At 52.5% G+C, this 26,842-nt stretch overlaps 1 protein-coding gene across 1 annotated transcript in view; it reads right to left on the bottom strand.

Moving 5' to 3' along the window:
* Positions 1-10,269: 10,269 nt before the first annotated feature.
* SH3BP1 (SH3 domain binding protein 1) overlaps positions 10,270-26,842 on the bottom strand; it is a 30,115-nt gene continuing 13,542 nt past the window's right edge. The window contains exons 13-20 of the mRNA XM_030549295.1: positions 22,412-22,492; positions 21,829-21,945; positions 20,729-20,826; positions 18,926-19,058; positions 17,898-17,998; positions 16,308-16,714; positions 12,242-12,992; positions 10,270-11,400 (exon numbers count right to left, since the gene is read on the bottom strand). Of these exons, the coding sequence (XP_030405155.1) occupies positions 11,075-11,400; positions 12,242-12,992; positions 16,308-16,714; positions 17,898-17,998; positions 18,926-19,058; positions 20,729-20,826; positions 21,829-21,945; positions 22,412-22,492 (2,014 nt within the window). The 3' untranslated portion in view covers positions 10,270-11,074. The remainder of the gene's footprint in view (positions 11,401-12,241; positions 12,993-16,307; positions 16,715-17,897; positions 17,999-18,925; positions 19,059-20,728; positions 20,827-21,828; positions 21,946-22,411; positions 22,493-26,842) is intronic.

The raw sequence follows: 26,842 nt of genomic DNA, 5'->3' as shown, positions 1-26,842 counted from the left end.
GGACTGGAAGTGGTCCATGCAAAATGAAATGGGAGCTTCTCTGCCTATCCAGAGAGGATTGGGACAGGATTCTTGGGATCTGAGCTCCATTCTCAGCTCCTGACATTGTGGCCACCAGTGCACACCCAACTGCTGGCCAGCCCACCACCTGATACAGCCCAGATCCATACAGCCCCCTGTCAAGTCACTCAGGGCAGAGAGGCATAACAGCTGGGAGGCAAATGACTCCAACTCAGCTGTCCTACATGGTGCATGCCCACAACCATTCTGGGGGGAGGTGGGTGAAGCTTTCTGGGGCACCCAGTGCTTGTGCAGATCTGTCCCGAATTTCAAATCCACCACTGAGTAGACAGTGTGGGTAGCATTGTGCTCAGTCACAATGGACCATTCCCATAGGTTCTGCATATTATTTACCGCATTGGGTTAGGTCCATGTGAGGGTGATTCATTGTGGAGTGAAAGGGTTGCTCTGGAAAAAGTTACTTCATTGCAAAACGGCTCAACTATAATTAAATCTAAAGAACAGAGTGAATCCAGGCAGTGAGCCAAGCCTCTGCTCTTGTGGCTTATGGCTTTGCATGTCTTTTTTTTTTTTTTCTAAATCACAAGGCAGGCTGAGAGGCTCCTTCAAGAGTCCCAGAAATGAAATGCATGTGCGCTCATTCTCTGAGAGGCACGCCATGCCCGCATTTACTGTGTGGGGCTCCCATCCCCCCCAAGGGTAAAACTAACTCTAGAGTCCATTTAATTCCTTGATAGTACGGTTCAGGACAGAGGATCAGCAGCAGAGCTGGGAGGGAGAACTCAGGATCGGGATAGCAGGAGGGGCTGCAGGTCAGGAATCGGGCGCATGGGCAGAGCTGTGATGTGGTGCAGGGCAGGATTGGTACAGCAGGAGGTATTGTAGTGCAGGAGAAAGGCACCTTGGCAAAGATGTGGGGGTGCTGCAGGTCAGGGCTGTGGTGCATTGGCAGAGATCTGCATAGGTGTAGGTGCTTGAGCAGGGGGACCTCAGACATGCTGCAGGGCAATAGACACTCCCAGCCCCGAAATAATCAGCTACTCCTGGGCCAAAAGGGTGGGAATGCTGTTGCCTTTTATATTCAGTCACAAGCTCCTCTTTGCTGACCCCCCCCCCCAACTCACCGAGTCAAATAGGAGAGCTCTTAGCAGATGCCTGTGATGAAAATCAGTCCCCGGCTGCATCTCCTTGGGGTGACTCATCCGAATATGACTGCCCATAGAAATTGAATTAGCAGCTGCTGGAGAGCCTGGTTGACTCTATGCCATGGACACAATCAGTCAGACTCATTAATAGAAACAGTGTTACCAGAGAATGAAAGAGAGAGGCATGAGTTCTGCAGTGTGGCTGGGGAAAGAATAGGTCCAATTCAGTGAGGCTGCACGAGCATGCCAAGCTACACACGCGTTGCCATAGTGTAAGAAAAAGACAGGCCTCCTCAGTGATCGCCCTTAACTCCAGGGTGTCACCCCAGGACTGGCCTGGGACCAGTGTGTTTGGGAGAGAGGCTCAAGAAAGAGCAGAGGGTGTGCCATTCCCCTTCCCAGCCAACACTGGGCAGAGCTCCCTTCCCACCCCCAAGACAGAGCGGATGACAACATGCTCTTGAAAATGCACCACTTCTGGGAGATGGCACTTCCCGTGGGCAGGGGACTGATTTGTGTCTCATTTTCTCCAAAGCTCTAAAACCTCCGTTTACAGATGTAAATGTCAGGACCCAGCTGCTCAACAGCTGGATTTTGCCCTGCTCTTTCCTGGAAGGGGCTCAGGAGGGCTGATTTGCACGGTTCTTTCCTGGAAGGGGCTTGGCAAGGTTGATGGAGGGAAGGCTGTGGCTGCACATGAAATAGCTGCACACAGGTTCCTGGACATTAGATACATTGCATGTGCCTCCCACCCCTCCCCACAGTCATCTAGTCAAACCCCATCTAGTTCCCCAAAGTCTCAGCCATGCCCATTTGTTGTTCTTGGAAGGGTTCCTTGGTTTTACCCTCTCACCCCCCACCCCACGGAGGACTCTCTGCATGTCACCCCTCCTTTCATCAGCCAGAGGGAGAGTGTTCCTGGGATGTGTTGCTAAGCCTTGCCACTCCCAATCTGCCTGCACAGCACCCCCAACCCAGAAGAACAGCATGGGGCCCTTCACTCCCTTCGGATGTAGTTTGCAGATTGAAAGATGCTGAAAAAACCATCTGCCCAGATGTTGTCACAACCACCACTGTTGCGGTGTGAAGTGTCCCGCCTCTTCTTCAGCGAGGGCTTGTCCTCAGTGCCAATGGCCATGCTGCCCTGGTTACCAAAGTATGGGAGACCACTCGACACCTGGGAGAGACCGGCAGGTGAGGCTGCCTACTCCTCGGGAGGCCGTATTCTCTAATCGCTTGGCAAACCCACCCCAGCCCTGCGTTCTCAGGGGTCTAAACTGAGCTCAGCACTTGTAAAAGGTGCTGCCCTAGTGCCTGGGCTGTTGTATAAACACACAACAAATAGGGCCAGTGGAAGCTTCCCCTGCACACCACCCTGCCCATATGCCTCAGTCCTGCTGAGAAGGAACGTCCTTTGAGATGAGCAGGGAGTTTCCCCCCTGTGCTCCATTCTGCCCTGGGCTTGGGAGGTAGGAATGTTGACAAGGGGGCCGACTGTTGGACACAAGTCTCCCTAGGATGTGAACATTGCAGCTCATTGCCGTCCTGATGGCTGAAGTTCTCCATTCCTATCAGCTGAACCAGTGGAGCCAAAGAAGGCCAATGCCAGCTCAGGATTGCACTTTAATACGTACAGACAGATGGAGAATAGCAGAGGCAACTCACAGGAGTAAAGGGATGAACACAACTGTATGATCCCCCATAGACAGGGGCTATTCTAAGCCGATAAAAGCTGACTGCAGCTGTGCATCTGCCTCAGTTAAGTCAAGGGTGGGTGTGCGAGTGCATCATTGGAAAGAGATGGGTAAATGCACCAACATAGAACAGCAAACTGGGGCCTTATCTCATGTCATCTAATTTCGTGCAGCCTCTAGCAACTGCAGGATGCTTTTAAGATCAACAATAGCTGATAAGTCACATGACCACAGGGTGGCAAAGCAGCTACATTTGGGTGAAGAAGCCTCCTCCAGCAATGGAAAGTCCCCAGCGCCTGGGGGCAGGGTGACCCTGTTGCCAGGCAGCCGGAGGAGATGGCAAGAGGCCCAGCTGGATGCAGTGACTGCCCCGTCTCCACCAGCTGTATTCTCAGATCCCCAGCTTACTTTTGGTAGGTCTGCCCCATCCCCACAGTGAGCTCAGTCTTGGCAAGAGGCACCAGTTCAGTGGTCCGGGTGACTTGATAGCCCTCTCTATGCACGGGACAAACAGCAGGACTACCGGCTTCCCACATATATCACCCCTTGGCAACCCCACTGTAGGGGACATGTACAGGCTAGAATGGGGAATTCACTTGAGCTCCGGCCACCTTTAGCATTTCTGCTCAGACTGTCACCAAGGGAGGCAAGTGTGCCAAGATTTTGAAAAAGTGACTAGCGATTTTGTGTGCCTTGGTTAAGAGGAACCCAACTTGAGACAACTTTAGGGGGCCTGATTTTCAGAAAGTGCTGAGCATTCAGCCTCTGCAAATCAGGCCCTGCTAAGGTGCCACAGGTCCCTAATTAGGTACTCAGAATCACAAATAACGTTGGCAGATCTTGGCCTTAGCCAGTGAATGGGGTTTACATGGCATAGCCACCCTTTGGAGGTGGACTGAGACCACTGACAGCCTTGACAACAGAGGTTGTGCATCAGGTCCCACAACTAGTCCAGTGCAAACAAAAGAGGCAAATATGAGGCAGAAAGAGAGGGAAAGCTGCACTTCCTAATTCATTCTCTACATAGGACACCGCCCCAAGGGGTGAGGGAGCCACAGGACCCCTTCTTTACCCCATCGCCACACGGTCCTGCAACCACACAGACAAGCTCGACACAGCTCCCTCAGGTATCTATGCCATACCCCTCACCAGAGCTCCTTCCCATTGAGCAAGAACAGAGAGATGGGTCTGGTCCAGCAAAGCCTCTCTTGAGGCACCTTCCCTAGCTAGAGGATGCTTTGCAATTTGAAAACAGCTGAAACATCGTTTAGGCAGCAGCAATTGTCATAAGCACTACATTTGGCTTTCCTTTAGCAGTGGAAAGTCCTCCATGCCTGGGGCCAGGGTGTCCCGGGTACTCCAGAATGAGAGGAGACAGCACAACCTCCAGCAGGAGGAGGTGGCCCCACCCTCTTGCTGGATTGCACTCTCCTAGCCACCCTTGCACATAGCTTGGCAAATGCACACCAACCCCGGATTCTCAGCCTCCTACATTGATCTCCGCACTTACGAAACTTGCCAGACTGTCAGCACGACTGCCTGGACGGCTCTTTTAACACACAAAACAGGTAGTGGCAGTGCAAGTTTCCCACACACACTGTCCTCTGCCGGCCAAGGTGCCTCACCCCTGTTCTGGAGGAACCATCCATCGGGAGGAACAGAGAGTTCACCCTTCATGGTCCACGCTGCTGTTGGCTTTGTGGCTGATGCGGCCAATGAGGGGGCCTCTTAGGCCCAGACCCTCAAAGGTATTTAGGTGCTTAATATCCTGATTTCACATGGAAGTGAGGTGCCGATATACCTTTGAGGATCTGGACCTTAGTACCTACTAAAGGGCACAAGTGTTACTGAAATGGCTGCAGCTCATTGCAGTCTCAGTGACCGAGATCTTTCATGTATACACCCTGCCCCATGGAAACTAACCAGATGGCCCAGTAAAGAAAGCTAATTTCTGCCTAAGATCCCATTTTACTCTGTATAGACAGAGGAACGTCACCTCATGGGCTTCTAGGGGCGTGTATTGGATTAGATGCCCCCAGTTCATTCTCCTGTATATGCCCATGGCTTAAAGCAACACAGGCTGGATTCTGCTCCCCAGATGCTTCAGCTGAGTGCAGGTATGTGTGTGCGCTGTCTGCATGCATTACTGCAAACGATGCTGCAAGACCCTCTGCATGTATAGACCCCACCAGCACCGGAGAGAACACTGAGGCCCCTACCTCATGGCCCAGACTCAGAGGTGGGCAAAAGACAGACCGCGGGTGACACCCTGGAGTCAAGGGTGATCACTGAGGAGGTCACATCTAGCCTGCTGGACCATCCTGCCCAGCCCCTGAGCGCCTGTCTCAGGAGGCTAGCCCTGGCCCCTCCCCTGCTGCTCCCCCATCCCCTGCAGCCTCAGCTCACTTGCTCTGCTCCCAGCGCAATGCACTGGGCAGCAGAGCTGTGAGCTCCTGGAGCAGCGCAGCTGCAGAGCCCGGCCTGACCTGGTCTCTGTGCTGCGTGGCGGCAGTGGCGTGGCCTGGCTCCAGCACCACCAGCCACTGGTGCTCAAGGCAGCACGGTAAGGGTGCAGGTTGGGGGGGTTGGATAGAGGGCAGGGGAGTTCGGGGTGGTGGTTAGGGGGCAGGGGTGTGGATAGGGGATGGGGCAGGAACAGGGGATTGAATGGGGGCAGGGGTCACGGAGGGGCAGTCAGGAAAGAGCAGGGGTTGGATGGGGTGGCAGGGGATAGTCAGGGGACAGGGAGAAGGGATGGTTGGATGGGGCAGCGGGGGTCTGGGGATGGTCATGGGACAGGAAGCGGGGGTGTGTGGATGGGGCAGGGGTCCTGGGGGACCCATCAGGGAACAGGGGGGTTGGATGGGGCAGGAGTCCTGAGGAGGGGGGCAGATAGGAGGTGGGGGCCTGGCCCTGACCTCCTCCCCTAACCGGCCCTCCATACAATTTACAAATCCTGATGCGGCCCTCAGGCCAAAAGTTTGCCCACCCCTGCTGTAGTTGCTAGTAGGACTGGTACTCCTTGGTGCTAAGCAGTCCTTTTCTTGGTAGACTTAGTACCAAAGCTACCACCAGTGCCCTAGAGAGAAGGGACTCCTTTCTCTTCCTGAAAGGTGTTGGTTCCAGACCCCAGGAGTGGTGTGTGTAGGATGCTTGCCCTATTCCAGTGCAGGGGAAGACTAGCGGGCTGGGAGCACAATGCGTCATGCTGCCCTCTGCTGGTCTGCAGTAATGAGAATGGTGTGGCCAGGGCCATTGCAGCCTTTCCACTGTTGAAGGAGGAAGGTGATTCTTGAAACGCAAATCTGGTGGTTGTGACCACTGTTGTTGAGATGAGGTGTCTGATATTTGCAATCTGCAAAGCATCCTCTTGCTGTGGGGCTGTGTGTGAAAGAATCCAGTTTGCTCTGCTGGCTCAGTGGGAGCTGTGCATGCAGGGGGGGAGCCTCCTGTGGCTTTCCACAGACAAACCCTCCTTTGGCCAACTGAAGGAGCAGCGTGAGTGAGGCCATGAGGGAGTTGCATCAAGTCTCCAAGGGCTGGGGTACGGGAAGATGGATAAGAGACTGAGTCCTTTGGTCACACGTACCCTGTACTTTGGCTCTCCATGCAGAGGATACAGCAGGCGGTATCCTCCTGCTATCTCCTGTGTTTACACGGGGATAGTTGTGGAAGGAGAAGGGGGAGTGGTGTTAGCAAGGCTAATGCATTTACCACAAGCCTCTGCACTTTCCACTCCAAGCAGAACGTGCACTGCTGCTTTAACCCTGCCTTTCATCACCCTCACGCACAGCTCGGACTAATAGAATAGGTTATTTTAAATCTACCCACAACTTCCCCCTGGGGAAAGGAAGAGAGGCAGAGGGAAATCAGCCTGCGTGACAGCTGGCAGTAACCTCACCAAGTGCATTGCTGCAAGGCGTGCAGCTGCTATGGTTAGGAGTGTGGTACAGTTACTGGACTAGGGTAATGAGATGGGGATCTTAGGCCAGTTCATAACGAGACACACAAACCCTGCTCACACTAGTGTTCCCCTGGCAGTCAGGCTCAGCAGAAAGGAAACAGAGGGAGGGGACATTTCTTTCCCTCATTTTTATTCTTGCAGCACAGGGGTGGGCAAACTTTTTGGCCTGAAGGCTGCATCAAGTTTCGTAAATTGTATGGAGGGCCGGCCCCACCTCCTATCTGTCCCCCCCCCCCCGGACTTCTGCCCCATCCAACCCCCCTGTTTCCTGATGGCCCCATCCACACACCCCTGCTCCCTGTCCCTTTACCGCCCCTTGACTCCATCACCTCCTCCAACCACCCCTTCTCCCTGTCCCCTGACTACCCCTCCCCCCCAACCACCATCCACACCCTCACCCCCTGACCACCAACTCAAACTCTCCTGCCCTCTAGCCAACCCCCCTGCTCCCTGCCCCTTTACGGCGCTGCCTGCAGCACTGGTGGCTATGGAACCAGGCTGTGCCACTGCCACCACATAGCACAGAGACTGGGTCAGCCGCTGCCCCAGGAGCTCACAGCCCTGCTGCCCAGAGCATTGCGCTGGCAGCGGAGCGAGCGAAAGAGCTGAGGCTGCGGGGGAACGGCAGGGGAGGGGCAGGGGGTAGCCTCCAGGGACAGGAGCTTAGGGGCTGGCCAGGATGGTCCCATAGGCCAGATGTGGCCCACAGGCCATAGTTTGCCCACCTCTGAACTACACCAAAGCTGTCAGCTCATGTCACTTCTGAAATGTAAATCCTCCATGTGCCCACATAACTGTCCCTTCAGAAAGCCCCGTGATGGCAGAATAGGAGACCAAGGTCTGACAGTCACCCTTATTGTGTACAGAAAGATGGTGTCAGAAAACAAGCACCAAAACAGAGGTTTGAAGGCAGCTGGGCGAGCCTTGACTTCATTCCTCATCTCCTCCTTCCCCACCATACATATCCCTGCCCTGGAAGCTGAATGCAGACCCCTGAAGGCTTCATGAACAGTGCAGCTGCCAATGCCTGGGGATGGGTAACTGGAAAGCCCTCTTACTGTAGCTGCATGTGCAGCAGATGTGATGAGCCCTGGGAGAGCAGTGCAAGGCATCACCCGCCTGCATGGCTCCAGCCCATCACCTCAGCAGTCCAAGCGCTGTCCCAGAATCTTAAGAGTAAAAGCTTCACAGCAAGAGACTGCTTAGTGAAGCAAAAGTAGCTGTAAAGCCGTGGGATGTGCTGGTGGCCCAGCAACCACAGGCAATGGACATATTCACACCTGGGAGCAAGGCACCCCTGTCACTGCAGGGGAGGGAGACATCAGTAGCTCCAGGGAGTTTCAGCCACTCCCTTTACACTCCTTGCGTTTCCTTCTCCCCTTTGTTGCTAGCAGCAACTTTGCCCCTCTCATTTACAGAACACAGAGTGCAGGCTAAGGCCATGGCTACACTGGCACTTTACAGCGCTGCAATTTTCATGCTCAGGGGTGTGAAAAAACACCCCCCGAGCGCTGCAAGATAGTGCTGCAGCGCTGGGAGCGCAGCTCGCAGTGCTGCAAGCTACACCTGTAAGGGATGTGGTTTACGTGCAGCGCTGGGAGAGCTCTCTCCCAGCGCTGGCGCTCTGACTACACTCACACTTCAAAGCGCTGCCGTGGCAGCGCTTTGAAATTTGAAGTGTAGCCATACCCTAAATGCCAGATACCTGTTTATCCACTGAAGAGGTGCAGCACACAGGGCATCCTATGACAATGCTGAAGAGGCTGCCTCCCCTCGAGGGGAAAGATGGAGGTTCACACTTCATGTCCTCTCCAGTGCTTGAGATTTAGAGTAGAGAAGCATAAAATGTTAAAAGCTTTATGTGATGAAGTCGGGGGAGGGTGTTTCTTGGGGTGTTCTGTGTTTTCCAGTGGTTTGCATGCACAGGGGGTGGGACTCAGTGTCCCTAGGTGGCCTGGAGGATGGAGACCCCAGCGACTCGTGACCTGGTGACCCGGAGCCCCGGCTCAGGAGACGCAGCCGGTTCTGGCCAGTGGGAGGACAATGGGCTGCAGAGAGAGGACCCCGGTGACCTGACCAGCCGGTTCCAGCCAGAGGAGAGCTGAGAAGAGACCCAGGCCTTTCTATTTAGGACCCTGTTTACCTGGAGAGAAGACAATGGACAGAGGCAGAGCATGGGGCTGGGAATATTGGAGGCCCAGCCGGGAAGCAGGGGCTCCAGCCTGGTGAAGGGAAGTAGGCAGAGCCCACCTGGCTGCAGGGGAGACTGGGATGTGCTGTGCTGTGCTGGGAGAGGCCAGGCCTGAGGCCCTGAAAGTTTCCTGTGCTGTGTTCAACTCTCAATAAACCCTCCTGTTTTATGCTGGCTGAGAGTCATTCCAGTCTAGAGAACAGGGTTGCAGCAAGCCCTTCGGGGGTGAGGAGGCCGGGGTGTCCAGAGCGCGTGGAATCCCTGAGGGAGCCCACGGCAAGAGATAGACATGCTAAGGTTCAGAGAGGTGCGGCTCCAGGTGGAGGGGACTAACCCTGAGAATGGACCCCTGAGAAGGGCTGTCACACTGAAAGGAGAACCCCCAACGAAACACACAGGGCCAAGAGTGGGCACAATCTGTGAGTCAGTGACACGTTATTCAAATGGTGCTTTAAGTCTTTCCTTGAGATAGATCAGTGCTTCCGAGCAGTGGTTCTCAACCCACAGGCTGCATGCAGCCCAATCAGCATACAGCTGCAGCCCATGTGACATTCTCAGGGCCATACAGGTAGTATATATAGTGTGGATGCAGCCCACATAACAGAGAGCACTGCACAAGTGACCCACAATGGTAAATAGGTTGAGAAGCACTTCTTCAGAGTTATGCTCCATTCATCTTAGTTCTCAGCGCACAAGAGCTGGGAGCAATTTGGGAGATTGTGATGAGTTGCTAAAGATGCCTGACAGATACAAAACCATTTGACTAGCAGCTGGCACAGCATCCACGCATGTGAGGCAGAGTCACGCTTCCTCAGCCAGAGCTCTGAAGATCTGTGGCCAAGACATCACTCTTTCTCCAGAGTGGGAAGGAACAGGCAGTGTAATCACATGGCCAACGCACTGAGCTTGGGTTGTATTCTTGTAGCCATCCTCAGATGCAAGCCAACCAAGCCTGATTCAGACACCTAGCATGCGTGGGTGCAGTGCTATTAAAGGTTCCTGATAGCCCCACCAACCAGAGGCCTTCATCATGCCAGTAGCAGTAGCATAAGCTTCCAATATGGCCCCCTGCCCATGTCTTAGAGCAAGAAAGGGTTCCCACTGCATAATCCACTCAGTTCTTAAAGGGGGAAGGACCAACAACTCCTGCTCCCTAAAAACTCAACTAAGACCTCCTAATTTCAGTCCTATGTGTCGTGTTTCTCTCCCTCCCACCCCTCCACCCACCAGAGATAGGGGAATGAAGGAGGCCAATTCCAGCTCACGCTCGCACTTTATTATATACTGAAAAATGGCGAGTGTCAAAGAATCACAACAATATGGGACAGAAGCAGTGAGTGGGGCCCAAAGGCACTGTCCCCACCCCCAGCACAGCCAATCAGCAATAATTTATACAAACACTTCCATAAATAAGTTAATTCATAAATAAAATTGTAAAAAGACAAAGCAGCAAGGAATGATTTCCGGGGCTGTGGCACGTTCACAGTACTGACAATACCAACACTATCTTGTGCACAGCCACACAACAGCAGTGAAGTATGGACACAGATCCCTTTCCCACTGTAGTAGTGGGATCACAACCCATCAGACACAGGCAAAAGCTACACAGTTCAGTACTGATACACTTCACTGGTCTGGCCAGAAGAGCCTTTTCCCTACACTTTCTTCCACAGAGAGTGGAGGGCATAGCAGTAAAAGGCCGCCACTGGTTATATACAAAAGAAAAATAAGACAGCCTGCCCTCACCCCACCGGGGAGCAAACAGACAGTGATTTGGCTTGCACATGCCCCCGCCCTGCTTTTAAGACAAGGCTTCCAGTGCTCCTTTTGAGTCAGTGGTAGCAGGTTTAACTGAAGGGGAAGGGTTCTATCAGGCAAGTTTTGTTCTTGGCAGGATAAAGGAGGAAAGACAACTACTCACACCCTGCCCCCCTGCAAAATAAATGCATAAATACTGGACTGGGTAGAGCTAGAAATTGAGAAAGAAGGAAAAGAAGAATGGGAATGGGTGGAAGTCTGGACTGGGAATGGGAACCCCCCCCACACTCCACCCCACCCCCTACTCATCCAGGCCTGCTATCAAGTCTGCAATGCTATCCACATAGTAGTTGGGCACCAGGTCCTTTGCAGCAGGGCTCTCGCTGGCCATGTAGGCCTGTGCCTCCTCCAGGCGGGACACACCAGTCAGGGTCAGGACCGTGGCAAGCCCACAGTTCTTGCCGAACAGGATATCTGTCTCCAGCCGATCGCCCACCATGAGGGTGCTGGAAGGGTCCACACCAAAGCGCTCTACAATGCAGTCAAACATATACGTGTTCGGCTTCCCCACCACCACTGCCTTGCGCCCTGAGGCTGTTTCCACTGCAGCCATGAGACTCCCTGTCCCTGGGAAGGAGAGAAACAGGCATTCACAAACCAATATGAGATTTTAGCTACTATGGGACGCAGCCATGAGGGAGAAACTCAGAACAAATGCTTGTTATCCAAGGACAGACAGGGAGTTAGCATCCCTACCAGTCAGTGGAATTCAAAGGTCTGCCTACCTCTTTGGAGGTTCAGTGCACTTTATACCCAGAGTTTAAGGGGTAGCACTGTCCCTCTTATTTGAGATGGGCCTTACTGTCAGGGGCAGGCACCACCAAGCACCTTGGGGTCTTGGTTCATGAATGGCACTTCTAGGCACTACCCCTATTACAAATAATAACTACTGGTGGTTCAGTGAAGTTTAAGGATTAGATGTGTCTTTTCTAGACAGAGAGAGAGCCACCATCAGTCATCACCATCTGAAGGGGCTACTAGGGATGAGGCATGGCTCCTCTCATATAGGTCCCTGGCCCAGTCCTGCTAGTGGCTGTGGGAAGTGAATTAAAGCTCTTGGTGCAGTTTCTAGTGGGATAGGTGTTTTTTGGTAACAAGGCCCCATCACCATAGATACCAAGCCTCCTTGGTGGTCACTCTCAGGAAGGGACTGAGCCATTTGACTCCCTTCTGGCCCACAGGGCTAGTCCCAGAGATCAGGGCAACTGCCAGAGCTGCATCTGCCCAGGGAACACCCTGGGGTTCAGCCCAGCAGCTTCAGTGTGCCAAGAGAAGCAGCAGCACCCAGGCAGAGCGGGGGTCCCCAGACCCAGCAGGGGGCAAGCCTGAGTCTCTGGGCGCCCGGAGGCCGCAGCGGTGGGACCGACAGACCTCCCCAACTGGAGATCGCAGCTCCCGGGCCTCTCACCCGGGGTGCACTGCCCGTCGCTGAGCAGGTGCCAGGGGTCAGGGTCGGTGGCCACCAGCAGGCACTGTGGGTCGCGCAGGTAGCCGCAGGCCTCGGACAGCTTAGCGAAGGTGAACTGATCATCGTAGCCGACCAGCACGGCGCGCACCGGCGGCTCGTCCTTCCCGCCGGCCGGGTCGCCCTCCCCGGCCAGGCGCAGCCCGGCCTCCCGCAGCTCCCCGCGCAGCCCCTCCCCGCCCAGCACGAAGACCCGGCCGGGCCCGGGGCAGGCGCCGTCGCCGGCCCCCAGCAGCCGCTGGCGCAGGAGGAGCGCGGAGCAGAGCGCGGAGCTGAAGACCTGCTCGGCCCGCACGCCGCGGAAGCCCAGGCGGCTGAAGCGCTGCTCCAGCTCGGAGACCGAGCGCCGGCTGTTGTTGCTGACGAAGAACGTGGCCTTGCCGCTGCGGCTCAGCCGCTCCAGCAGCTCGGGCGCGCCGGGCACCGCCTGCTCGCCGGCCCACAGCACCCCGTCGCAATCGAACAGCAGCCCCCGCGCCGGGCCCAGCACCTCCCGCGCGCTCGCCCCGCTCAGCCGCCTGCAGGCCGCCATGCCGCTTTCTCCCGCGGGAATGACGTCACCGCTAGCTGGAGCGCCGCCGCCTATCAGCACGCGCACTCGGCCTGATGGGCAGGCCCGCGGCTGGAAGGGGCTGGCCAGTGCCTTCCAATCACCGCGGGAGGTGGGGGAAGCGTGACGGATAAATGCGATAGCCTACCGCAATCGGGGGCGAGGTCTCAGCATCCAATCACTGCTGCGGACAGATTAGATGGGCAGGGTAAATTAGCCACGCCCATGCAAGAGGAAAAGCGACTCGGGGACAGCAAGGCGGGATTGTGAATGAGTTTCCTCAAAGACCAATGAGAGGAAAGATAGGGAAGAATTGATAGGTGTTCAGAGCCAATCAGCGTCCGTCCACACGCCGCTACGACCGAGAAGCCGGAAAGAACCCCAGCCGCCATAGCCTATTACAGGGGGAGAAAGCTGTAGGGAGGCGGGCAAAACAAAAATGGCGACTACCTTAGCTTCTCAAATATCAGGAAATAAACGAGAAGGCGCGGGCCGTAAAGATTGACAGACTCATTAGCCTATCAAATATTGTAAAATGCTCAGCAGGCGGCGAATGGGTGAAACGACAGCTACCGGTGGGGCTTTCAGTGACGAGTGGCCAATGAGATGCTCGTAAAATTGAATGGGGTGGGGCTAAGAGAGTGACAGACCCTCGGGCCTAGAAAATAGAGAGGCGGGGCAAAGGAAGATGATTGGCAGGCGGATAGCGCGGCCGAAGCGGGAGTCGAGGCTAGACGCCCGCCGCAGCCAATAGGGCTGGGCTCGGGGGGCGGGGCCACGCGCTATCCTTCCTTGCGGTCAGCGGCCCAGCAGGAGCTTGTCTGCAGCCTAGCGCTTGGGGACCTGCCCGCGCACCCTCCTGACTGCAGCAGGGCGGCCGGGAGTGGGGACTCGTGTGCCAGGCGCTGTACAAACACCATGGGGGCAGCCCGTGCCCCGGAATAGCCAAGTCAGCCGAGCAAGGGGGTGGGTGTACTACACGGTAGCAGCTGTGACCTCCATCCCACCCCACCCCACCCCAGCTCATTACAGCCCCTGGTGGGCCGCAGGGTGCTCAGAGCTACTACAAGGAGGGCCGTGGAAGTAGCTAGATGTGGGGTTGTACAGATATGCTCCTGCAGGCGGGGGCTGCTTGGCCATGGTGGGGCAAGCACAAGTGGTAAAATTCATAGACTAAATTGGCCAGTTCCCTTGGCCAGGCATATAGGAAAAGCAGCTGGAAGGAAACAAGTGCTCTTTGGGGGCGGAGAAAGTGTTGCCAGAGAACTCAAACCAGGGAGACCAGGCAGCCCTACAGAAGGGATGCAGTTAACCACCTTATGGACCCACTAAACCAGGGGTAGGCAACCTATGGCATGTGTGCCAAAGGGAGCACGGAGGCTGATTTTCAGTGCACTCACACTGCCCAGGTCCTGGCCACCAGTCCGAGGGGCTCTGCATTTTAATTTAATTTTAAATGAAGCTGCTTAAACACCTTAAAAACCTTATTGACTTTACATACAACAATAGTTTAGTTATATATTATAGACTTATAGAAAGAGACCTTCAAAAAACATTAAAATGTATTACTGATGCGTGAAACCTTAAATCAGAGTGAATAAATGAAGGGTTGGCACACCGCTCCTGAAAGGTTACCAACCCCTGCACTAAACGGTCACCTCTCACCTTTTTTTCCCCTCCCTCCATGGACCAAGTACCCACACAATGTGATTTTCCACCCCCTAGAACCATAGGCCCTCTCAGAGGTGATGGCTGCTGGCTCATATACAAAAAGGCAGGGAGAAACGTGTTAGAAGTGGGGAATGGGAGGTCATAGGAGGCTGGGACCTGCCCCCATTAGTCATCTAACAGTTCTAACCCATGGTGACTGTAATAGTACTCAAGCTGCCCAGCTCGTACCTTCCAGATCCATATTTAGGGTGCACTGCCTATCCCAATTCTTATGGGTCAGTCATGTATCCTGCACTTTAAACAGGATTTTCCACCACCACCCCGTCTACCCCAAGAGTTGTAATAATTTCTGGCTTGCCTGAGAGAAGAAAAAACCCTGAGCTTATGTGATTTTCATGCACTGTAGAGAACAAAATGCTGTTGTATTTCCAGAGGCTAGGGGAAAACTGCAGGTGGGGATGGGGGAACCCATTGTTAACTCAGCACTGGGATGGTCCCCTACCTCCTAGTATTCTCTGTGAAGAGTGGTGGAAAAACAAAGGGAAGGAAGGGATCAGTCCTGCAAGCATTCAGTGTGACAAAGTTGAGACTTTTTCTCTAAAATATTTGTACATATATATTTGTAAAAGAACATTACCAGAGGAAACTGTGAGATATCGCAAAACACAACAGACAGAAAGCAGCATTTATTTCACAGGGTTTTCTCACGTACAATCCCAGGACCAAATGCAGCCTTGATCCACCCACTAAAGTTAGTTCAGTCGTGCTTGCTTACACCAACTATAAATTTGGCCCCAAGCCTTTAAATAATTTATCAGCAACACATTAAAAAAAAATAGTCCTACCCCAAACCTCACCATGTCAATGTCTGAGATTCTTAGTGGGAGGAGTTTATCAGAACTCATTTGAAGGCAAAGTTGGTCCCAAAGGTAGAGAATTATTGCATTGCATATGTAGAAAACATCAGAACAACCCTGTGTATCCAAACCTTATTCATTAGAGACTCATCTCAGTTATGGCCTCTGCTGTGTGAATTAATTGCAATTCAGTGCATACACTCCACTTCTCTGAATATGCTTTGAATGGCTCCAAACCATTCTGGATACAGATGAGTTTCCTGTAACTGAAATCCAGTCTTTAAAAAGAAGAAAGAGCCGTGAACTCCTTGCTCTCTAGAGTCTGTAGGGTCCTTTGAAAGTGCGAGAGGGGATTTATGAAATGTGAGATTAGTTGAATGAAGCAGAATCATTTGGGAAGGCTCAGGGGGAATGCTGGATAAGCATCTAATGATCCCTTATCTCCTTAGATTGTGGCAGAATCCTAGAACTCCAGGAGCTGGAGTTTGTGTCTCCCTATGGAAAGTTTCTGGTAGCTGGAGAGGAAAGAGCAAGTTCATTGGTCCTTTTATGAAGGCATAGGCAATGAGGTGCCAATAAAGAGAGATGAGGGAAGCAGTGTGAAGAGTGGGGTTCCCAATTTCAAGGGAGAGCTTGGAAAGCACAGACACGCACAGGCAGGGAGTGTTGGGAAGAGAGAGAAGGGAAGCACATGGAGGAGAGGGGAACACTTTCAAGGCTGGAGACGTGTGAACTACCTTCCCAGGAAACATAGTCCCAAGGGTCATCCTGGTCCATCTTCACAAGATCCTCTCAGCTGAGCTGCTAGATAGATTTTTGACGTAGGTGGTATGCTGGACTCTGGAAGAGCACCAGTCTCTCTTCCCTCCTCCTCCCTGGTTCCTTGGCATACAGGCAGAACTGATGCCTTCAAAGCTTCCACTGGGTCTCAGTCATTTTCTGGGGACTGGACCGTTGGCTGGGGTATGGCTGAAGAGCTTGGCCCTCCTGTATATGATGGCTCCTTCGGCCCTTCTATCTCTGGGGTGCAGTCTGCAGTGGTTTCTGTACTGTCACTATGTGCAGGAGGTTGGCCAGCTGCAGAGGCCTCATCCCTCATGGTGTCTGGAGGCAACTTGGGGGACAGTGGAGCACCTCGACTCTGGCGTCTGGCAGGCTGGGGTGGAAGTGGAGGTGGGATAGCGGGAGCTCGCACAGACCCACTCACTGTTCGGCGAGGGAAGACTTTGGGGATGGCAGTACTCTCAGGCACAGGTGGGTTTTGAGGTGTGGGGGTTTGGATTCGAGGCTGCACCTGTGGTGGGGCCACCATGGGTCGGACTGGGGCAGCTCGCTTCACTGCAAAGCAAACAGGGAAACAAAACTCCTTTTACCAGCTTGTTTTCCATCCATATGGTCCCTACATGGCAGGCCTGCAGCCTGACTCCTGGCTCTCCCATCCTGTACTCCCATGCCCAAGTCCCATGGCGCAGCTCCTCTTCTTCCAGCCAGGCTGAACTGGACAAGGCAGGGTCCAGCTCTCCATGATGTATTCATACAGTGCCCAGCCCAATGGGGTCCTAATCCCTGACAGGGACCCCACATATAATTAGGGGACTGCCTGTAGCAGCTTTGGCCAGAGGCACCAGTGCAGAATGCCAAGACCTTCCCCACGGCCAGGGGAGGAGCTTGCTGCCTCCACAGAAGGGGCAGGATGGGTAAATTGAGAGGCTTATAGTCATTAATGCCCCACAATGGTGTTCTGTTTGCACTAATTGGGCTACAAGTCAAACTGCATTAGGGACATCTGAGGCATGACAGAGGCTGGTCCCATGGCAGGGGAGAAGCCCAACATCCAGAGAGGCCAGAGCTCACCTGCCCCAGCTCAATAAATGCTCCCAGTTCCATATTGCCTGTTACATCCCAATATGCCCAGCCAGAACCAGCTCAAGTCCCCAGCCAGTGCCCCTTTCCCCACATCTCTGGGTCATAGCCTTGCTTAGAGACAATCCCCGACATTACCACCTGCAGGGCCGGCTCCAGCCTTTTAGCTGCCCCAAGCGGCAAAAAAAAGAAAGAAGAAAAACAAGAAAAACCCAATTGAGCTGCTGCTGAAGTGCCACTGAAAAGGAAGAGAGGGACTGAAGGAACTGCCGCTGAATTGCCGCCGAAGACCTGGACGTGCCGCCCCAATAATGGACGAAGTGCCGCCCCTTTCTATTGGCCGCCCCAGGCACCTGCTTCCTTCGCTGGTGGCTGGAGCCGGCCCTGATCACTTGCCAGCAACCCCTTCACTCCCAGAACAAGCAGGGCTGGTGAGGGGAAGCCAACCTTGGAACAGGGCAAGATGGGGGTCAGCACTGGTGGTGCCACTCAGGCAGGACCCTCATACCAACGTACCCCAGTGTGGACCTCGTCCAGCTGAGGCATATCCCTCAGCAGACTGGTGAGCTTACTGAACTGCAGCTCCATCAGCACCGGGTCATGCACCGGAAGCGAGACAGACCATACGCATTGAGGTGTGTCAGCCTGCCAGACTTACTTTTGCGTGTGGTGTCATCAGCCGAGGGGCCCACAGCCACAGGAGAAGTTCTGGTCGCCTTTGGGGAGACTGGACCAGAGGACGTCTCGGGGTCTCTTCTGCTGTGGGGAAAGGGCAAGTCAGGTCTCTTTAATCACATCTGCTGGAGACCTGAACTATGGGCCTCAAATACGTGTGTCTCCAGAGAGATATCGTGTGAATGTGGCCGGCACATGGGGTGACACACCTAGCATCTGATCATGCTGTTAGCTGCATGGGGTTGTAAATGCACATGTGCAGAGTTCCAGGATTAGTTGTACAGAGTGGGAGGTGGAATGGGGCGAGCAGTTACTGGTACTGGGTGACCGTGCTAAAGATGCGTGTCACTGGGGAAGCAGATGGAGCTCTCCTCTTGTGACACTGGTGGCAAGGGGTTCTCCTCTCAGACACTCAAGTGGGATATAACTAGGAGACAATGGTGTGGGATGCGGAGACAGCTATACAACTGACTTAGCTCAGCAGTGCAGCTTATTCAGGACGCTGAGGGAGGGGGACAGAGAGAAAAAGAGAAGATACTGAACACCACTATCATAGGACCTATTCATATGGCCTCCTTTACCATAGCATTTGAGTGCCTTTGTAATCATCAATGTGGTGCGCCTCCGTGCACCCTTATGAGATAGGGCACTACCATTTTCCCTGTTTTGGGGACAGACTAAATGAGGTGCCCATGGTCATACAGGGAGTTGTCTATGGCAGAACCAAGAATTGAACCCACATTTCCTGAATCCCAGGCTAGAACACTAATGCTGGACCATCCTTCCTCTTGCCCTGCCTCTAGAGGAAGCACATATCGAGGCACTGTGAAGCATTCTCTCTTCTGGTGGGGTGCTGTGAGTGCCGAACCTCCAGGTAAGGGAGGAAGAGTCAGTTCGTATCTAGAGTCGCCTACAGAAGATGCCACTGGCTATGACGGGAGGACCCCATCTCTCTGCAGCAGGCCCGGGACAGACAGAACAGCACAGCCTCACTCACGACCAGACACTTACGCTTCTTCTCCAGGTGTTAGAGAGGGAGCGCTGGCAGGAAGGGGCTGAGGTGAGGGCTCTTCCACTGAAGGGGCTTCGCTGGGTTTGATCTCTGGGGGGGGAGTGAACATGCCCGAAACATTGAAGTCTATCTCTTTAAAAAATAAAGAAATAAAGTGAATTAATGCACTACAGAAGCACCCTCCTCAGTGTCTGCACAGATACTCCCCACACCCAAAGCAAAGCCACCACATGCAGAGCACTAGGGGCCTGATCCAAAGGTCACTGGGAGAATCCTATTGACTCCAATGGGCTTTGGATTATGTCTCGGGAGAGCGCAGCCAACACAGACTATCCTGCAGAACCCACTCACCTACCCACAGGGACCCCTCACTCTCTTCTTCTTGAGTTACTCATGGGAGAATTCTGCGACACTGCACACATGTAGAATTCATGACCCCCGCAGAAAATGCATTTTGCCAGGGAGGCACTGCAATTACACCTTTTGCCCACTAGTGGCTGCATCTGAGGAAGTGGGTATTCACCCACGAAAGCTCATGCTCCAAAACGTCTGTTAGTCTATAAGGTGCCACAGGATTCTTTGCTGCTTTTACAGATCCAGACTAACACGGCTACCCTCTGATAGTGGCTGCTGTGACACCAGAAGAGAGGGCAGCTGGCTCAGAGCTAGAGCAGCCAGCTATGGAGAGGGTGTGGGAAGTGGCTGCTTCCTCACAGTGCCCTGCCCGCGGGCCTAGGTGAGGAAGCACGGGATATGGGCTGGGGGGAAGTGCAGGGCTCACGGGGCTGCTGGGATGGTCACATAGATTGGGGTTCAGAAGGACTAGTGTGAGGACAGAATGGGACTGGGACACAGGAGCTAGTAGCGTGACAGCATTGAGCTGGAATGGGACTAGGGGTGCTGGGACAGATGGGGTCAGCTGGTAGAGGGGTGCAGAGCCACATGGGGACGGGGGAAGGAGGGGTGGCTGACAGGTGTTTTGAAACAAATTATGAAAATAATTGAAACTGGTGTGATTACATTGTATTATTGTGACAAATAAGATATACAGAATTTTAAAATATTGTGAGCAGAATTTTTAATTTTTTGGTGCAGAATTCCCTCAGGAGTATTGAGTGTATTGGCCTCAAGTCTGGGAGTGGAGAACAACTACCCCCTTATCTTCCTGCAGCCTGGAGACAGACAGTGCCCATCAGTATAGACTCTCCAGACCCTGCACAACATCATTCCCCAAGAGCCCCTCAGCCCCCCAAGAGCATGCACAGCAGGTCCTGGGGACTGGTGCCTTGAGTGCAGAGTGGGTGAGAAAAGGACGCCATTGTCCAGAAGACAGGTGACTACCAATGTCACTACGTTAGCTTGGAGCCCCTGGGCAGCCTTTTATCACTATATGAGGCTCCCAAGTGTTTCTCCTGGTTCTTCTCACCTGTCCAATTCTGAAATCAGGACCTCAAATTTCACAGTGAGCCTGAGGGGAGGGCTGGGTGGGGAGCCCAGCTGTACCGCCTCGGAGATCTCCCTCCCACTTGCAAGGCTTTAAACCGCTCTTCATGTTCAGCACTGCAGCCGCCAGCCTACCAGTGAGGGCAGGGGAGGAGAAGGGAACTGCCCTGGACAGGACACCCCTTCATGTCAGTGTGGCTCACTCGTTTGGCTTTGTACCCTTCTTATCTCGGACTCTGAGCACGCAGGGCCTGATTCTGAATAGCACTCACTCCCACCTGTTAGACACTGGCATCACAGCACTGGCCCCACTGGACTTGCCCTAAGAGAAGCCAGGATCTAGACCAGCATTGGCTTACCTCCAGGGAAGAGAGTGTCGGCATTCTGTATCAGGGCCTCCACGATGCCCACCACCTGGATGGAGGACACAGAGGCCAGGTCTAGCTGTAACGGGTCTCTGAGGGACAGAGAGAGAGAAGCCATTAGGATGGAGCTAGAAATGGACAGTTAATGAGGCTGTTGCTTCTCCTCTGGCAACAGCGCTTGCGACTGTCTCTCTGCTGAACACGGGGCCTGTTTGGAGGGGAATCATAGAAGCCAGCAGGATGAACCCATTTTATAGCTAGTCAAAAACGCGTGGGGTTCTATTAGCACCAGGGGTTCACAGCAGAAAGCACAGCTGAGGAGTACAGCTCTGAGGTGGGGGCTATGTGGCACTGTGTGCAATAAGCATACTGCCCCTTTCACCTTGAAAAACCTGGATTCAAGCCCTGTCGTAGGTCACATGTGCCACAAGCGTGCTGGGTCTCAGCCACTGCCTAATAGACATTTGCCCCCCTTGCACAAACCCCCTGTGGATTGGCAGAGCGATGTGCTGGGGGGCCAGGCTTGGCAGAGGGACACACAGGTCAGCAGGGACTTGAAGTGGTAGAGCTGAGGGAGAGAGGGCCAATCCTCGCACTAGAACAGCAGGGGGTGTTTGCAGGTCAGGACAGGTGAAGAGGCTGAGGTGTGTGTTGGGGGCAGGACAATGAAAGGCCAGGAGTGAGGTACATTAGTACAGCTGGCTGGTGGGGCAGGACTGGAACAGAAAGAGGTGCATCCAGTGAGGATTGGGGTGCATTTGCAGAGCTGGGGCAGGGGCCTAGGACTGGAACAGCGGGGTATGGGTGAGATCAGGAGTGTGGTACATTAGTGGAGTTTAGGATGGGAATAGCAGCAGGTGCTGCTGGTCAGTACTGAGCTCTATGGACCATTGGTATTGAAAAAAAATCCTTTTAAAAGTTCTCAAACTGCCCTTGATGGTTAATAAATCCCAGACAGGGCTGGTGCTGCTTCCTGGCCACAGCACTTGTTTTGTGGGGAGGCTGGTAGAGGAAACATTCAGAGATGGTGGTGGAGAGGTTCGTGCCCTGGATCATCCCCAGCTGCTGACCCCCTGAGGAGTCCCATACATTACCCTTTGCTCTGCTGTGACCACAGCAGGTTGGGGCCTAGGACGATGGCGATGTTGGTAGGGGTCATTTTATTCACTTCCTGATGTTCAGCCAGCTTAGCTAAAAACTTGATCAAATACCTGTTGAAAAAGGCAGGGTGTTAGTAAATATCAGGGAATGCTGCCCCTCCTGGCCGCAGGAGTCAGTGCTCTGCATAGCCACACAGGGAGACTAGGATTCCCAACTGTTTGTGTCTCTCTCTCTCCCTCAGAACAAGTAGGGCTGCCAAAAGCATGGAGACCAGGCCCTGGTCTCAGTGTGACTACCATGCAGGAGACCAGGGTTCTACTCCTGGGGTTGGCAGGGGTCATAGCAATGGCTGTGCTGATTCTCTGAGGGGTTGGCATTGTGCACTGTAACGCACCAAACTTGAGCTTTAGATCCCCTTCCCCCCTGGTTTCTGGGAGCCATGCAGAAGCTGAGGCCAGGATGCTTTGGGAACTGTAGCCCCTAGTCTCAGAAGACAGGGGATCACTCACCAGCTGAGGCACTGTGATACCATGGAGATGGGCAGAGTGCAAAGCCTAGAGACTGATGGATTCCTACCTCAGGTTGTTGTAGTTGTCTTGGGGGAGCTGGCTGCAGGTGTCTTGGAGGCTCTGTAGACGTCCCTCTGGATCCTTGAAACTGAGAGAGGAGAGGGAAAAGAAGAGATTTAATGTGTCCTGAGAAAAGGAAGGACAGGGCAGTGTCAGAGGGAGAGGCAAGAACCCCCTTTCCCTCTCCATTCCAGTACAGGCTGAAGAACAGCGGATCATACTCATTTGGGGAGAGGGCTGATCTTATTCCTATGTGCTCCCCACAAAGCCCTCTGGTGTTAGCAGGGGCTTGCAAAGGGATCAAGGGGAGAATCCAGCTATTTATTATTTATTCAGTGCCTTCTTGTTGCAGTCACTATGGAGAAAATCTGCTTCTATTTAGATCACTGCTATTCCTACCCTTTGTCTTTCATCCTTCCCCATCGCCTTTCTCTCTCTCTCTCTCTCTCCCTTTCCTGTCTTTGTGAGTCTCCTCTGTTCCTTCCTCTGCATTTCCTTTCCTGCAGCAATTCCCAAATGCCAACCCAACTGGCTTCACTCTTACCACCCTACCCACATTCCATTCCCTAAAATGACCAGCCATTAAATAGCTAATGTTGACAAAAGCATCATCATCACTGGACTTTAAAATTGATACTCCAATCAGATGAGTAGGGGCCAGAAGATTTCACCCTCGAGTCTTTGTTTCAGGCTCTCTGCACACTCAGGCAGACAGCACTGCATGCCTTCAACTCAATTCACATGTGGAACATTCTCTCCACAATTAAGGGGGCTAGAAACATATTTTTCTTTCTTAAAAGGAAAGCTTAGATTTTGGGCAATGGAAATATAGTGCTGCCCCCTTTCAACCTGAGCAGCTAATCAAGTTTGGGGCCCTGGGGACGTTCCAGCTGAGAGCAGAAACGGGCATGTGCAGTGATGTTGCAGCCCTGTCAGTCCCAGGGTATTAGAGGGATGAGGTGGGTGAGGAGCTATAGTGTTTCTGATGAAGACGCCTCGTGGAGGTGGACTTATTAAGCCAATGGCAGAACTGTGCTGCTGCAAGTCTGTAGTGTGGGCCTGTCCTGTCAGTAAGTTTTCCAGCCCTGAAGAAGCGCTCTGTGTAAGCTGGAGAGCTGGTCTCTCTCACCAACAGAAGTTGGTCCAATAAAAGCTATTACCTCTCCCACCTTGTCTCTCTAATATCCTGGGACTGACACAGCTACAACATAACTGCACCCTTCCGAGTCACATGGAGGAAAGGAAGGTGGGGTGGGAGGAGAAAAAAGCAGCTGGGGTGTATGTTAGTGGGTTCCAGATTGTTGCAGTAATTCAGTGTCTCTGTTCAGTCCATGATTTTTTGTGTCTAGCAGAGTAGTGAATTTAAGCTCCCAGGGTTGTCTCTTGAAGGTGTTGGGCAGGTTTCCTTTGAGAGTGAGGACTGATAGGTCAGATATTGAGTGACCTCTCTGAGAAAAGTGTTCACTCACTGGTGATGTGGTGTTTTTATCCTTTATCATTTTCCTGTGTGAGTTCATTACAGAGCGGAGCGATTGTCTGGTATCACCCACATAATTGTTATTGGGGCAGTTAGTGCACTGGGTGAGATATACCACATATTGTGATAGGCATGTGTAGGACCCATGGATCTTGATAGGTGTGTTATGAGGGGTGTTGATCGTTATAGCAGTGGATATATGTCTGCAGGTTTTGCATCTGTGGTTCTGGCAGGGTCTGATACCACTTTGAGTTGGTGTGTCCTGGTCTGAGGGGTGCTTGCTTCTGATGATGAGCTTGGAGAGGTAGGGGGGATTGTTTGAAGGCCAGAAGAAGGGGTTCAGGAAAGATTTCTGTCAGGATGGGGTCTCCATCAAGTATGGTTATAGTTGTTTATTGATACCCTGTATGGTTTCCTCTAGTGTGGGGTGATAGGTGACACTTAGGGGTGTGCGGTGGGAGGGGATTTTATTTCTGTATTGAAGCAGGTTCTCTCAAGGTATTTAGGTGGCTTGTTCCATGATGTGATTTACTTCTCTAGTGCAGTGTCCTTGTTTGGTGTAGGAGGTTTCGAGTGTATTAAGATGCATATCCCGGATCATATTCTGCGGTATGTGAGTGCCTGGCTGTAGATAACCTTCTTGGTATGTTTGGGGTGGTTATTGGATCTATGAAGGTAGGTGTGGCGATCCGTGCATTTCTTGTATATAGCTGTCTGTACGGTTCCATTGCTGAAGCCGATCGGGGTGTCTAGCATGTTGATCCTAGGGTGGGAGCATTCCAGAGAGAGTTTAATGGATTGGTGATGGTAGTTGTAGCTGTGGTGGAAATCTGTGAGAAAGTTTAAATTGTCTGTCCAGAGGATGAAAATATCATCCATGTAGAAATCAGTGACAGTCAGGGATTTCTTTGGTGCAGTTTTGCTTATTTACAAAGAATGTACAAAGTTCTGTGTCTCTGAACACAGAAGGAATCAGATAGCAGGACACAGCTTCTTTTGCTCACAGCACCAAGAACATTCTTTTCAGACTGCCCCTCCTCCCCCCAAAGTCCTCCACTCAGTCCAACTCCCAGGTGGGTTCACGAACCCCTTTTTGTGTTAGGTGGGGGAGCTTCTGATTAACTCATCCTGACAGTTATGTTAACTGAAAAGCATTTTCACATTCAAAGAGGTTTGTGACGGAAGCCACCAGTACCTCTCAGCATAACACTCCCCTCATTTTAGCTCTGCCCATCATCCTGGTGATGCCCCAAAATGGTGACACCCTGTATGACCCATCCCAAACAGAAAGCAAATAAACAGTTTAGCAAATTAAAAATGATACAAGGTTAAATGATTTATATAGATATAGTGGCCTTCTGTCCAGATGTTTTCACATCACCAGTCCAAATTGCTTTTCATTCCCATCCAGCATCCCACTCAGATTTTTCCCCCTCCCGCTCCCCCACTGTGGTCTTTCTTTAAACCACCAGGGAGAGGACCCCTTTCAGTCAGCCCCGGGGGGATGCCTGTTGTTTCTGTGTAATTTTCTGGTGGAACCAGCCCTTGCTTATTTTGTTTGAATGGGGGATTCACCTCTATAAAAACTTTTCCAGCCTCAACTTCCACAGCTACATTCTCAGACCCAGGGGGGAGGGAGGAGGGGAAGGAGAGAAGAGCCAAACTGAAGCTCTCTCCCCCATACCATAAGCACTAGCATCTGTGTCCAGCATAAGAGGGGTTTTGAAACATGGATAGGCCAAGACAGAAGCAGTCATCACCAGAGCCTTTCTCAGCTCTGAACATGCTAAATCACATCCTGAGGGCCAGTTAAACAGTTTCCCTTCTTCACTATTTGCTGCTTGTCAGAAACATTCAGCAAATGAACAGAAATCAGTTCCTGGCTGTTTGAGGAGCTTGAGCAGCTAAGAATTCACTGAGACTCAGAACACATTTCAACCACTCCCTTGCTGGAAAGCTACTACGGCATGTGCCTGTTATAATAGTTTCTGGCCCTGGGGGCAGGATAGTTCACTCACTGCAAACCAACTGCCTGCACATCATTTGTCTCACCTGCCTGGCCCATATCTTTAAAGGGCAATTTCCACAGACTGACTCTGTAAGTCACCTTTCCCGGCACTGGATTCCGCAGGCATTAGCCATAATGAAATCCAAGCCAATCATGAGCTCACGCACTATGGCAGCCACCCAGACTTCTTGCTCGAATTCCAGAGGTCCATTCTTCAAACCTAGTTTGGGACAGCTGCCCTTGCCCCAGTCACTGTCTCCACTTGAAACTGGTTAGGTGGTTCGGTTTTAGAACTCTGATTCCCAAAACATTTTAATGTATCTGGTTTAATAAACGGCTGTGTCTGAGCCAGTGTCAATCAACACTGTGCATTTTGCAGATCCTACTGTAGTCAAACACCCACGTTGTTCAAATGCCCACATCTAAACAAAAATGGTGGGGCTGATCCTGGTACCTCCAGCTTGGGGTACCTTCATTCTCCAAACTGGGAGCGAGAGAGAGACTTTCACTAGCCACTTGTGGCAGTCTGTGTTGGTCTGCCTGGCATTTATAACAATCCTTTCTGTGGCCAGTTTTGTCACACTATCAGCGTTTATCTGAACTATTTCCTTTAATTTTTGCATACATGTCAATTTATCTTCATTTACAAACCAAATGTATCAGTTTTTATCATCATTCAATATGGTCACAAACCAGATTAAAATCCTCTCTTTCATCAGACACATCAGATGCAGAGCTGTACTTACAGGGCTCATGGCAAGCAGTTTGCCTCTTCCTCACTAGCAGATGCTTCCTTCCTTGTCTGGTGAACTGCTGCAAGAAAATATTCAAATTCTGCGGCCAATTCCCCCAAACTCTCGGTGTGTCTTAGGCTTCTTTTCGCTGATCTTGATCTGAAAGTCCAAGTCCCGCTGAAGATCTATAAACTGGTCCATTGCCAGCCCATCCTAAAA

This window comes from Gopherus evgoodei, chromosome 1 (genome assembly GCF_007399415.2).
Source record: "Gopherus evgoodei ecotype Sinaloan lineage chromosome 1, rGopEvg1_v1.p, whole genome shotgun sequence".
NCBI lineage: Eukaryota > Metazoa > Chordata > Testudines > Testudinidae > Gopherus > Gopherus evgoodei.
Note: the sequence above shows the minus strand (reverse complement) of the source record. Positions and strands in the feature narration are given on the sequence as shown.